We start from the raw sequence: 14256 nt of genomic DNA on the forward strand, positions 1-14256 counted from the left end.
GCAGAGACCGGAGGCGGGGGGCAGTGGGAGCTGCACCACTGCCAGAGTCCGGGGGGCTGGGGGGACAGTGAGTGCTGATCTACTGCCAGAGTCCTCGGTGGAGGGGGGACCGGGTCAGTGAGAGAAGATCAATTGCCAGACTCTGGCGGGGGTGGGAGGTGTGGGGCTGGCCAGTGAGAGCTGATTCGCTGCCAGGGTCCGGGGGGACGGGGAGGGGCAGTGAAAGCTGATTCACTGCTAGAGTCGGGGGCGGGGGGGTGGGGGGGTGCGGTTGGTGGTGAGAGCTGATCCACGGCCAGAGTACGGGTTGGGGGGGCAGTGAGAGCTGGTCCACTGCCGGAATCCGGTGTGGGGCGGGGAGGGGCGTGGCGCACTGAGGGTACATCCACAGCCAGAGTCGGGGGGCTGGGGCGTGGCAGTGAGAGCTGATCCACTGCCAGAGTCCGTGGGGTGGCCAGTGAGAGCTGATCCACCGCTAGAGTCTCAGGGGAGTGGGGAGCGGGTGGTAGGCAGTGACAGCTGATCCGTTGCCAGTTTCAGGGGGGGTAGTCAGAGCTGATCGACTGCCAGAGTCCAGGGGTGTGTGGGGGGAGGGCCAGCGGAGATGATCCACTGACAAAGTCAGGTGGGAGGAAGTGAAAGCTGATCGACTGCTAGAGTCCTGGGTGCGGTGGGGAGCAGTGAGAGCTGATTCACTGCCAGATTCAGGGGAGTGGTCAGAGCTGATCCACTGGCAGAGTTTGGGGGCGGGGGGGGGGGGTTGCAGTGAGCAGTGACAGCTGATCCACTGCCAGTTTCGGGGAGGGGGGTGTAATGAGAGCGGATCCACTGGGGGAGTCAGGGTGGGGGTGGGGTGCCAGTGAGAGCTGATCCACTACCTGAGTCTGAGAGGGGCAGGGGTTGGGGGGGCAGGGAGAGCTGATCCACTGCCAGAGTCCAGGGTGGTAGGGGGAGTTGGCAGTGAGACCTGATCCACTACCAGAGTCTGGGGGCGGGGGGGAGGGCAGTGAGAGCTGATCCATCCCAAGGGTCGGCGGGGGCAGTGAGAGCTGATCCACTGCCAGAGTTCTTCTGGGCAGGGGGCGCCAGTGAGACCTGATCCACTGCCGGAGTCCGGGGGGTTGGCGGGGGGGGGGGTTGGGGGGGGGGGGGGGGGGGGGGGGGGGTTGTAGGGGGGCGGTGGCAGTGAAAGCTGATCCACTGCCTGTTTCGAGGCGGGGGCGGGGGGGGTGGGTAATCAGAGCGGATCCACTGGCAGAGTCCTTGTGGGGACCAGTGAGAGCTGATCCATTGCCATAATCCGTTGGAGGGGAGCAGTGAGAGCTGATTAACTGCCAGATTCAGGGGAGTAGTCAGAGCTGATCCACTAGCAGAGTCCGGGGGCGGGCAGTGTGAGCTGATCCACTGTAAGGGTCGGCGGGGTGGGGGGGTGGCCTGTGAGAGCTCAACCACTGCCAGAGTCCGGGGGGTGGGGGGCCAGTGAGAGTTGATCCACTGCCAGAGTCCGGGCGATGGGCAGTGACAGCTGATCTACTGGCAGTGTCCAGGGGGTGGGGGTCTGGGCAGTGACAGCTGATTCACAGCCAGTTTCGGGGTGGGCAATTACAGGTGATCCACTGCCAGAGTCAGGGAGGGGCGGTGGGAGGGGTTGGTGGGGGCGGTGGCGGTGCAGTGAGAGCTGATCCACTGTACGAGTCTGTGGGAGGCCAGTGAGAGCTGATCCACTGCCAAGGTCCAGGGGGTTGCGGGTGGGCCTGGGGTCAGGGCAAGCTGATTGACTGCCAGAGTCCGGTGCGGAGGTGGGGGCTGTGTGAGCTGCTCCATTGCCAGAGTCCGGGGGGGGAGGTGGGCAGGGGGGCAGTGAGTGCTGTTCCACTGCCAGAGTCCTGGGGGGCCAGTGAGAGCTGATCCACTGCCAGAGTCCGGGGGGTGGGGGGGGAGGGGGGGCGGGGTGAGCAGTGACAGCTAATCCACTGCCAGAGTCCGGGGGATGGGGGGTGGGCATGGGGGCAGTGTGAGCTGATCCACTGCCAGGGTCTGGGTCAGGGGGTGGGGGAGTGGGCAGTGACAGCTGATCCGTTGCCAGTTTCAGGGGGGTAGTCAGAGCTGATCGACTGCCAGAGTCCAGGGGTGGGTGGGGGGTGGGCCAGTGGAGATGATCCACTGACAAAGTCAGGTAGGGGGAAGTGAAAGCTGATCCACTGCCAGAGTTCTGGGTGCAGTGGGGAGCAGTGAGAGCTGATTCACTGCCAGATTCAGGGGAGTGGTCAGAGCTGATCCACTGGCAGAGTCCAGGGGCGGGAGCGGCGGGGTGCAGTGTGAGCTGATCCACCGTAAGGGTCGGCGGGGACGTGGAGGGGTGCCTGTGAGAGCTCAACCACTGCCAGAGTCCAGGAGGGGTTGGTGGGGTGCAGTGAGAGTTGATCCACTGCCAGAGTCTGGAGGATGGGGGTTGGGCAGTGATAGCTGATCCACTACCAGAGTCCGGGGGGCCAGTGGGAGTTGATCCACTGCCAGAGTCTGGGAGGGGGGGGTGGGCAGTGACAGCTGATCCACTGCCAGTTTCAGTGGGGGTAGTTAGAGCGGATCCACTGGCAGAGTCCGGGGTGGGGGGGGAGTGGGAACTGATTCACTGCCTGATTCAGGGGAGTAGTCAGAGCTGATCTGCTGGCAGAGTCCGGGGGCAGTGAGAGCTGATCCAGCGCAAGGGTCGGGGATGGGGGGAGGCAGTGAGAGCTCAACCATTGCCAGAGTCCAGGGGGGGCAGTGACAGCTGATCCACTGCCAGTTTCGGGCGGCGTAATCAGAGCAGATGCACTGGCGGAGTCAGGTTGCTGAGGGGAGCCAGTGAAAGATGATCCACAGCCAGAGTCGGTGGGTGGTGGGGGTTGGGGGGGCAGTGAGAGCTAAGCCACTGCCAGTGTTCGGAGAGAGGAGAGGAGGGGCAGTGAGAGCTGGTCCGCTGCCAGAGTCCGTGGGGGGCGGGGTGGGTGGGTTGCGCAGTGAGAGCTGATCTACTGCCAGATTCAGGGGGTGGGGGGTGGGGGTGCGGACAGTGATAGCTGATCCACTGCCAGTTTCATGGGGGGTAATTAGAGCAGATCAACTGGCGGAGTCAGGGTCCATGGGTGGGGCCAGTGAGAGCTGATTCACTGCCATAATCCGGGGGTGGGGGGAGCAGTGAGAGCTGATTCACTGCCAGATTCAGGGGAGTAGTCAGAGCTGATCCACTGGCAGAGTCTGGGGGCAGGGGGGGTGGTGGCAGTGAGAGCTGATCAACTGCAGGAGTCCGCGGGGGGCGTTGGGGGCAGCGAGAGCTGATCAACTGCCGGAGTCCAGAAGGGTGCCAGTGAGAGCTGTTCCACTGCCAGAGTCCATCGGGGCAGTGAGAGCTGATCCACTGCCAGATTCTGGAGGGTGAGGGGGGTATGGGGCCGGTGAGAGAAGATCCATTGCCAGAGTCTGGATGGGGTGAGGGGGTGGGCGAGCAGTGAATGCTGATGCACTGCCAGAGTCCAGGGGATGGGGCGGTGGGCAGTCTCAGCTGATCCACTGCCAGTTTCAGGGTAGGCAATTACAGCTAATCCACTGCCAGAGTCAGGGAGGGGTGGGGGGCAGTGAGAGCTGTACCTCTGCAAGAGTCCGTGGGCGGGCCAGTGAGAGCTGGGCTTGGGAATGAGGGGGGGGCAGTGAGAGCTGATCCACTGCCAGAGTCTGGGGTTGGGTATTGGGGGGGGCAATGAGAGCTGATACACTGCCAGAGTCCGCGGCGGGCGACGGGGGCAGTGAGAGCTGATCAACTGCCAGAGTCCAGAAGAGGGCCAGTGAGAGCAGTTCCACTGCCAGGGTCCGGGAGGGGGGTGGGCAGTGACAGCTGATCCACTGCCAGTTTCAGGGGGGGTAGTTTGAGCGGATCGACTGCCAGAGTCCGGGGGAGATGGGGGGCAGTGAGAGCTGATCCACTGCCGGAGTCCGGGAAGGGCGGGAGGGGCGGGGAGGGGCGTAGCGCAGTGAGGGTACATCCACAGCCAAAGTCGGGGGGGTGGGGCATGGCAGTGAGAGCTGATCCACAGCCAGAGCCGGGGGGGTGCCGGGCGGGGGGAGCAGTGAGAGCTGATTCACTGCCAGATTCAGGGATTAGTCAGAGCTGATTCACTGGCAGAGTCCGAGGGGTGGGGTGGGGAGCACTGTGAGCTGATCAATCGCAAGGGACGGTGGGGGGGGCAAGTGAGAGCTCCACTACTGCCAGAGTCCCGGGGGGGGAGGGGTGGGGAGGTGGGATAAGTGACAGTTGATCCACTGCGCGAGTCCGGGAGGGCGGTGGTTGTGAGGTCTGATCCACTGTCAGATTCCAGGAGGTGGGGCAGGGGGTGGTTGCCGGTGAGAGCTGATCCACTGCCAGGGTCCGGTGGGGCGGGGCCAGTGAGAGCTGATCCACTGCCAGAATTAGGCTGGGGGGCGGGGTGCAGTGGGCAGTGAGAGCTGATCCACTGCCAGGATTAGGCGGGGGGGTGTCCAGAGCGGTGGGGGCAGTGGGAGCTGATCTACTGCCGGAGTCAAGGTGGGGTGGTGAGGGGGGCAGTGGGAGCAGATCCATTGCCAGAGTCTGGGGGGGTGGGTGACAGTGTGTGCAGATCCACTGCCAGAATCCTGGGAGACCAGTGAGAGTTGATCAACTGCCAGAGTCCGGGGGCAGGGGGGTGGGGGGGCAGAGCTGTGAGAGCTGATCCACTGACAGAGTCTGGGGTTGGGTGGGGGTGGGGGGGGAGAGTGGGAACTGATTCACTGCCTGATTCAGGGGAGCAGTGAGAGCTGATCCGCTGGCAGAGTCCGGGGGCAGTGAGAGCTGATCCAGCGCAAAGGTCGGGGGATGGAGGGAAGCAGTGGGAGCTCAACCACTGCTAGAGTCCAGGGGGGCCAGTGAGATCTGATCCACAGCCAGACATCAGGGGCGGTGGGGGTGGGGGAGTGGGCAGTGACAGCTGATCCACTGCCAGTTTCGGGCGGCGTAATCAGAGCGGATGCCCTGGTGGAGTCAGATTGGTGAGGGGAGCCAGTGAGAGCGTGCGGGGGCCGGGGAGTAAATGCTGATCCACTGCCAGAGTCAGGGGTTGGGGGAGGGGAGGCAGTGAGCCTGCTCCGCTGCTGATAGTCCGGGGGGGTGGGGGGGGCAGTGAGAGATGATCCACTGCCAGAATCCGGAGGGGGAGGGGGGGTGAGAGCTGATCCACGGCCAGAGTCTGGGAGGGGCGGGGGGGGGAGGGTCAGTGAGAGCTGATCCACAGCCAGTGTCCGGGGGGGTGGGGCAGGGGGGCAGTGAGTGCAGATCCACTGCCAAAGACGGTGAGGGTGGGGGGACAGTGAGTGCTGATCCACTGCCAGAGTCTGGGGTGGGGAGGGCCTAGGGGCAGTGAAAGCTGATCCACTGCCAATTTCAGGGGGTGTAATCAGAGCGGATCCACTGGCGGAGCCAGGCTGGTGGTGGGGGCCGGTGAGAGCTGATCCACTGCCGGAGTCCAGGAGGGTCTGGGGAGGGTTGGTCGGGGGGGGGCACAGTGAGAGCTGATCCACTGCTGGAGTCCGGGCGGGGCGTGGGGGGGGTGGCGGTGAGGGGCGGTGTGAGCTGATCCACCGTGACGGTCGGCAGTGCGGAGGGGAGGCCTGTGAGAGCTCAACCACTGCCAGAGTCCGGGGGGGGAGGGGGGGGAGGCGGGGAAGCCAATGAGAGTTGGTCCACTGGTCCACTGCCAGAGTCCGGGAGTTGGGGGGTGGGGGGGGCAGTGACAGCTGATCGGGGGCGGGGGGGGGTGGGCAGTATGCGATGATCCACCACAAATGTCGGCGTGGGGTGGGGTGGGGTGGCCAGTGAGAGCTCCACCACTGCCAGAGTCCAGGGTAGGGAGCAGTGCAAGCTGACCCGCTGGCAGAGTCCGGGGTGTGGGGGGGCAGTGAGAGCTCAACCACTGCCAGAGTCCGGGGGGGCAGTGAGAGCTGACCCGCTGGCAGAGTCCAGCGGGGGGGGGGGTGACAGAGTTCAGGGGGGGTTGTGGGGAGGAGTCTGGATGGTGTTGGGGGGTGGGGGGGGTGCGGGCAGTGAATGCTGATCCACTGCCAGAGTCCGGTGGGTAGGGGAGAGGCAGTGAAAGCTGATCCACTGTCAGAGTCCGGGGTGGGGAGGGGGTAATCAGAGCGGATCAACTGACAGAGTCAGGGTGGGGGGTGGGAGTGAGAGCTGATCTGCTGCCGGAGTCTGTGTGGGGAAGGGCTAGGGGCAGTGAGAGCTGATCCACTGCCTGTTTTGGTGGGGCGGGTAATCGGAGCAGATCCACTGCCAGAGTCCGGTGGGTGGGGTCAGTTCGGGCTGGGGAGGGGGACGGCCAATGAGAGCTGATTCGCTGCCAGGGTCCAGGGGGGCGGGGAGAGGCAGTGAAAGCTGATCCACTGCCAGTGTCCGGGGGCTGGGGGAGGGGGGCAGTGAGTGCAGATACATTGCCAGAGTCCGTGGGGAGGTAGTTAGAGCGGATCCACTGGCAGAGCTCGGGGGCATGGGGAAGTGGGAGCTGATCGAGTACCAGAGTCCGGGAGGGGGTGGGGGGCAGTGAGAGCTGATTCGTCGCAAGGGTCGGGAGGAGCCAGTGAGAGCTCCACCACTGTCAGAGTCCGGGACTGCTGAGGGGTGGGGGTGTCAGGTTGGTGAGGGGGGCCAGTGAGAGCTGATCCACTGGCAGAGTCCAGGGGGTTGAGGAGGGGGGCAGTGGGAGCAGATCTATTGCCAGAGTCTGAGGCGGTGGGGGGCGAGGGTGCAGTGAGACCTGATTCGCTGCCAGGGTCCGGGGGGTGGAGAGTGGGGGGGGGGGTTGCGGGGCGCAGTGAGAGACTAGTGTGGGGGGGGTGCGGGGGGAGGTAGTGAGATCTGATCCATTGCCAGAGTGCAGGGGGAGGGCCAGTGAGAGCTGATCCACTGCCAGAATTAGGCGGGGTGGGGGGGGGGGGGGCGGGTGGCGCTGGTAGTGAGAGTTTACCCACTGCCAGAGTCCGGGGGGTGGGGGCAGTGACAGCTGATGCTCTGCCAGTTTCCGGCAGGGTGATCAGAGCAGATCCACTGGCAGTGGGGGGTGGGGGCAGTGGGAGCTGATCGACTGCCATAGTCCGGTGGGGGGCGGGGGTGGGGGTTGCAGTGGGAGCTGATCAACTGCCAGAGTCAGGGTAGGGGGGAGGCCAGTGAGAGCTGATCCACTGCCAGAGTCTGGGGATGGGCGGGGAGAGGGTGTCAGTGAGCGCAGATCCATTGCCAGAGTCTGGGGGTGGGTGGGGCAGTGAGAGCAGATCCATTGCCAGAGTCCGGGGCAAACACACCACAGATACAAATCTCGCCTACAGCCAACTTGTCATAACTATTCATTTCTTCAATTTGTACAAGAAAACCCTTGCAGAAGTGCATTTGGATTGACAGCTAAGAATCTTATTTTGGAGATATACTGTTTCCTTGCCCTGAATTCTCAATGGGGCACGAGCTGCATTCAAAAGCAGATATGGTCAACAGAAGGAATATGGTTAAAGTGTAATCAAAGCATGAAACAAACATTTTCTGTCATTTCTTAATTAAGCATGTTTTACTGACTAATAATGTTTAAGGTTCTGATTAATACACTGAGGCTCCACTGAATCTACAGCCCTCCTAGAATGTAGCAGCTCCTTTTTCGGAGCAAGATTAACTCCTTCAAATTAACCCTGTGAAAACATACGTGTGAATGGAACATTACAGCAAGGAACAAAAATAAGGAGAATGAATTTCAATATTTAATTTGAATCTTCTGCTATTCTTTACTTTCTGCCCTTGAATCATCCCTGCCCACAGGTGGTCACATGCCCCTCAATTCTACAATGTGCCATTATTAGACAATTAACACTTGCTGGCCTGAGTTCAATAGAATGATTCCAGGGGTGAAGGGGTTAAACTTGGCTTGTGCTCACTTGAGTTTAGAAGATTAAGATTGCATTAGGAGATCTAATAGAGGTGTTGAAGATGATGAAAGGATTTGATAGGGTTGATAGAGAGAAACTATTTCCTCCTGTTGGAGTGTCCAGAATGAGGGGACCAAACTTTAACCTGAGAGCAAGCTGTTCTGGGGTGAATTCAGGAAACACCTCTTTACACAAAGGATAGCAAACATCTGAAGCTCCCTATGAATCTGAAAAGTGGTGGATGTTGGGGTTTGGGATGGGGTGAAGTATAGCAGGGTCATGGGGCCTGGTGGACAATGGAAATTTCTCAGACAGAAATAAAGACATTTTTTAAGGTGAGGGTATCGTATCAACAGATATGGAGCAAATGTGGGTAATTGGAGTTGAGCTGCAAATCAGCCAAGATGTTGTTGAATGGTGGAACAGGCTTATTGGCCGGATGGTCCACTGCTGTTCCTAAGTTGCCCGAAACTCATGCACATGAATGATACAGAGGGCCATGCACACAGGCCGACGACAGACAGGCAGACAGACATGTGTGTATTGGTACCTCAGCTCGTAGCTCTGCAAGTTTCTTGTCCATGCTCGACCGAGCTCCCAGTTCATCTTCCAGGTCCTCTGATATCCGACCCAACTCATCTTGATGCACTTCCTTCAAAATGTTCAGCTATAATCAGAGACTACGTGTTAACAATGTGGAAACTAATTTTGCTTTGAAAAGCAAATTGCAAATGATCTATAGGAGTCTAAAAGGCTATTTTGTGTGAGTGAGTGTGAATGAGAGTGTAACAAAAATAAGAAAGAATAGGTTTATCATTTCCTTTCACATTCATCGAGGAAACCCAGCACACTCTTCTTTCAGTCCATGCTTTTGGAGATAAATTAATAAAAGATTAATAGACAGATCATAGTATAATTATTGAATTTATACAAACCTTAGTCATGACATTGTGAGCCATCACAAAACCTCACATAATAAATGATCTCAAACTGTCAGGTAGGTTTGGTACAGGGTGAAGTCGGGTTAACAATGGCAGGCTTTGTACGGAGCAGATTGTCCCATTGATAAAATACACAGCTTCCAGCTATGCCAAGTTATCATTAAGGTCAACAGAAACACTGCCTGGGAGCAATTTCAAGGTCATAATTTAATCAATAGATTCAGATGACATCATAAAGCATTAAAGCAATGCTCTAGTGGTTCATAAACCTCCACCTGAACCCTGAGATTAGATTACTGAACTAAAATGTTTCCATCATTTTACTGCCTCCAATGCATTATTATTATGCAGCAATCTTTTTCAAATGTTGCTCTATTTTTCCGCAAGCTGCAGTTATCAGTACAGATGGTCACAGTTTAGCACAAGTACCAGGGCTGACCAGTAGAAACAGATTTGCAATCATCAACAAAGATTTGAGAGATTATTGTGATATTTAATAGCAGAATATATCCTATAGATGATAATGGCTGAATTAACAGTATACAATCCAATTAAGGGTCATAAAGCATAATGGTAAGAGTGCAGATTGGGTTTTCCAATCATCAGAACCTCAACAATTATATTCCAATGTGAACTCTTTGCTTCATGGAACACAATCCATTTCAATCCATTTTACACAGCTCATTTTTCACGTGGTTGGCCCCTTCACCCAAGGTGAGTGCTATGGAGAAGATATGGTGGAGATTTGTTCCACCCTAGTTTGCAAATTGTGCATGCGTTTAGAAATACAGAAACTGAAAATATTACCGCACAGAGGAGGTTGCTTCACCTTTGTGTCTAAGATAATCAGTAAAACTCCACCTTCCAGCTAAGGGTTATGATACCTCCAGTGTAAATCCAAGTGTTTTTTAAATGTGATGAGGATTTCAGTCTGCCCTGTTCCTCCAAACAGTGAGTTGCAGACCCTCACCATCCTCTGGGTGAAATGATTTCCCCTCAACTCCCCTCTAACCTACTACCAATTACTTTAAATCTCTGCCCCATGATTACTGACCTCTCTGCTAATGGAATTTTAAAAATTCATTCAAAAGCTGGCTGGGCTAGCATTTATTGCCCATCATTTGTTGCCCTTGAGGAGGTGGTGGTGAGCTGCCTTCTTGAACCACTGTAGTCCCTGTGGTGTAGGTACACACACAGTGCTGTTAGGGAGGGGGTTCCACGGTTTTGAAGGAACGGTGATATATTTCCAAGTCAGGATGGTGAGTAACTTGGAGGGGAACTTCCAGGTGATGGTGTTCCCATCTATCTGCTGCCCTTGTCCTTCTAGATGGTAGTGGTCGCGGGTTTGGAAGGTGCTGTCAATGGAGCCTTGTGATTTCCTGCAGTGCATCTTATAGATGGTACACACTGCTGCTACTATGCATTGGTGGTGGAGGGAGTGAATGTTTGTGGATGTGGTGCCAATCAAGTGGGCTGCTTTGTCCTGGATGGTGTCAAGCTTCTTGAATGTTGTTGGAACTGCACTCATCCAGGTAAGTGGGGAGTATTCCATCACACTCCTGACTTGTGCCTTGTAGATGGCGGACGGGCTTTGGGGAGTCAGGAGGTGAGTTACTCAATGCAGGATTCCTAGCCTCTGACCTGCTCGTGTCGCCACAGTATTTATATGGCTAGTCCAGTTCAGTTTCTGATCAATGGTGACCCCCAGGATGTTGATAGTGGGGGATTTAGTGATGGTAATGCCACTGAATGTCAAGGGGCGATGGTTAGATTCTCTCTTGTTGAAGATGGTTATTGCCTGACACTTATATGGTGCGAATGTTACTTGCCACTTGTTAGCCCAAGCCTGGATATTGTCCAGGTCTTGCTGCATATGGACATGGACTGCTTCAGTATCTGAGGAGTCACGAATGATGCTGAACATTGTGCAATCATCAGTGAACATCTCCACTTCTGACTTTATGATGGAAGGAAGGTCATTGGTGAAGCAGCTGAGGATGGTTGGACCAAGGACACTACCCTGAGGACCTCCTGCAGTGACGCCCTGGAGCCGAGATGACTGACCTCCAACAACCACAACCATCTTCCTTTGTGCTAGGTGTGACTCCAACCAGCAAAGAGTTTTCCCCGATTCCCACTGACTCCAGTTTTGCTAGGGCTCCTTGATGCCACACTTGTCAAATGCGTCCTTCATGTCAAGGATATAGCTGTTGGACTAAGGTTGTGGCAGTTGGTGAGGGAACCAACAAGAGGGAAATACATACTTGGCCTCATCCTCCCCAAACTGCCTGCCGCAGATGCATCTGTCCATTACAGTATTGGTAGGAATGACCACCGCTCTCACCTCACCTCAGGAGTTCAGCTCTTTTATCCATATTTAAACCAAGGCTGTAATGAGGTCAGGAGCTGAGTGGCCCTAGCGGAACCCAAACTGGGCATCAGTGAGAGGGTTATTACTAACGAAGTGCCACTTGATAGCCTTTCCATTACTTTACTGATGATCGAAAGTAGACTGGTCATTGGCCGCTTTGGATTTGTCCTGTATTTTGTGTAAAGGGCATACCTGGGCAATTTTCCACATTGCTGGGTAGATGCTAGTGTTGTACTGGAACAGCCTGGCTAGGGGCGCAGCAAGTTCTGCAGCATAAGTCTTCAGTACTATTGCCGGAACATTGTCAGTGCCCATAACCTTTGCACCATCCAGTGCCTTCAGCCATTTCTTGATATCATGTGGAGTGAATGAAGTTGACTGAAGACTGGTACCTGTGATGCTAGGACCTCTGGAGGAGGCAAAGATGGATTATCCACTTGGCACTTCTGGCTGAAGATTGTTGCAAATGCTTCAGCCTTACCTTTCACACTGATATGCTGGGCTTCCCCATCATTGAGGATGGGGATATTTGTGGAGCCTCCTCCTCCAGTGAGTTGTTTAATTGTCCACCACCATTCACAACTGGATGTGGCAGGACTGCAGAGCATAAACCTGATCCATTGGTTGTGGGATCGCTTAGCCCAGTCTGTCAGTTGCTGCTTATGCTGTTTGGCATACAAGTAGTCCTGTTCTATAGCTTCATCAGATTGATACCTCATTTTTAAGTATTCCTGGTGTAGCTCCTGGCATGCCTCCTGCACTCTTCATTGAACCAGGGTTGATCCCCTGGCTTGATGGTAATGGTAGAGTGGGGGATATGCTGGGCCATAAGGTTACAGATTGTGTTCAAGTACAATTCTACTGTTGCTGTAGCGCCTCATGGATGCCACAAAGCTGGGTGGGAGGGTGAGCTGTAAGGAAGATGCAGAGGTACTTCAGCGTGATTTGGACAAGCTGAATGAGTGGGCAAATGCATGGCAGATGCAGTATAATGTGGATAAATTGGTAGCAAAAACAGGAAGGCAGATTATTATCTGAATGGCTATAAATTGAGAGAGGGGAATGTACAATGAGACCTGGGTGTCCTTGTACACCAGTTGCTGAAGGTAAGCATGCAGGTGCAGCAGGCGGTAAAGAAGGCAAATGGTATGTTGGCCTTCATAACGAAATGATTCAAATACAGGAACAGAGATGCCTTGCTGCATTTATACAGGGCCACACCCGGAATATTGTGTGCAGTTTTGCTCTCCTTAGCTGAGGAAGGATGTTCTTGCTATAGAGGGAGTGTAGCGAAGGTTTACCAGACTGATTCCTGGGATGGCGGGACTTACATATGAGGAGAGATTGATTATATTTGCTGGAGTTCAGAAGAATGAGGGGTGATCTCATAGAAACCTATAAAATTCCAACAGGACTAGACAGGATAGGTGCAGGAAGGATGTTCCCGATGGTTAGGGAGTCCGGAACCAGGGGTCACTGTGGAATAGAGCTTTAGTCAACTTAAGTGTCTAATGGGTTAAATGATCTAAAAGTGATTATATTGCAGTTAGGAATGATGTAAACTAATCATGTTTGAAAAGTTTGTGGTTACAACTGCAACCTGTTATCTGCTAGATATGGTAATTTATGTAATCGTTATCAACGTAGTTAAACTGTCTCCTATCTTAATGTGAAATGTACCATCTGCCTGTAATTGTATTACCACGTTCACCCTGTGTACATGCTAAACATGACATAACTGTGATTGCCTGATGTACAGACCTTATATGGTATGAACTTCCTGTTATGAGCTATATAAACAACGCTGGATTCTCTGTTCTGGGAAGTAGACTGACTAGGAACCACATGTGGTGTCCTGAGCAGCCTACTCCCAAGCATGCTTGAATAAATATAGTTTTGCTTCTAACAAGTCAATGTTCTCGTAGCTGTGTTGCGATTCAACATCACAGTCTGAGGATACAGAGTGGACCATTTAGGACTGAGGTGAGGAGAAATTTCTTCACCCAGAGAGTGGTGAGCCTGTGGAATTCGCTACCACAGAAAGTAGTTGAAACCAAAACATTGTATGTTTTCAAGAAGGAGTTAGATATAGCTCTTGGAGCGAAAGGGATCAAAGGATATGGGCAGAAAGCAGGAGCAGGCTATTGAGTTGGTTGATCAGACATGATCATAATGAATGGTGGAGCAGGCTCGAAGGGCCAAATGGCCGACTCCTGCTCCTATTATCTATGTTTCTATGCCCAGTCTTGAGATGCAAGATCTGATTGAAATCCATCCCATTTAGTATGGTGGTAGTGCCACACAACACGATGGAGGGTATCCTCAATATGAAAGTTGGGCTTCATCTCCACATGGACTGTGTGGTGGTCATTCCTACCAATACTGTCATGGACCTGGCAGCAGGCAGGTTGGGGAGGATGAGGTCAAATATGTATTTCCCTCTTGTTGGTTCCCTCACCAAATGCTGCAAACCCAGTGCAGCAGCTATGTCCTTTGTACTCAGCCAGCTCAGTCAGTAGTGGTGCTACCGAGTCACTCTTGGTGATAGATTTTGAAGTCACCCACCCATAACAAATTATGTATCCTTGCCACCCCCCCAGTGCTTCCTCCAAATGGTGTTCAGCATGGGAGGGTCAGTGATTCATCAGCTGAGTGCTGTTAGGGAGGGGGTTCCATTCTGTGTGGTGTTAGGGCACCCACAGTGCTTTGAGGGAGGAGGTTCCAGTCTGTCTGGTGTAGGGTCATCCACAATGCTGTTAGGGAGGGGCTCCTATTCTGTGTGGTGTAGAGGCACCCAGAGTGCTGTTAGGGAGGGGCTTCCATTCTGTGTGGTGTTAGGGCATCAACTGTGCTGTTAGGGAGGGGGTTCCAGTGAGTGTGGTGTAGGGGCACCCACAGTACTGTTAGGGAGGGGTTTCCATTCTGTGTGGTGCAGAGGCACTCACAGTGCTGTTAGGGAGGGGGGTACAGTCCGTGTGG

The 14256-nt window shown here is 54.9% G+C and overlaps 1 protein-coding gene across 2 annotated transcripts in view; it reads right to left on the reverse strand.

Moving 5' to 3' along the window:
* Nucleotides 1–14256, reverse strand: part of ccdc102a (coiled-coil domain containing 102A) — a 655386-nt gene that overhangs the window by 238124 nt on the left and 403006 nt on the right. For both annotated transcript variants that reach the window (XM_041191511.1, XM_041191510.1), the window contains exon 5: nucleotides 8516–8632. In XM_041191511.1, coding sequence (XP_041047445.1) covers nucleotides 8516–8632 — 117 coding nt within the window. The remainder of the gene's footprint in view (nucleotides 1–8515; nucleotides 8633–14256) is intronic.

Source organism: Carcharodon carcharias, chromosome 7, assembly GCF_017639515.1.
Source record: "Carcharodon carcharias isolate sCarCar2 chromosome 7, sCarCar2.pri, whole genome shotgun sequence".
In the NCBI taxonomy this organism is placed as follows: Eukaryota; Metazoa; Chordata; class Chondrichthyes; order Lamniformes; family Lamnidae; genus Carcharodon; species Carcharodon carcharias.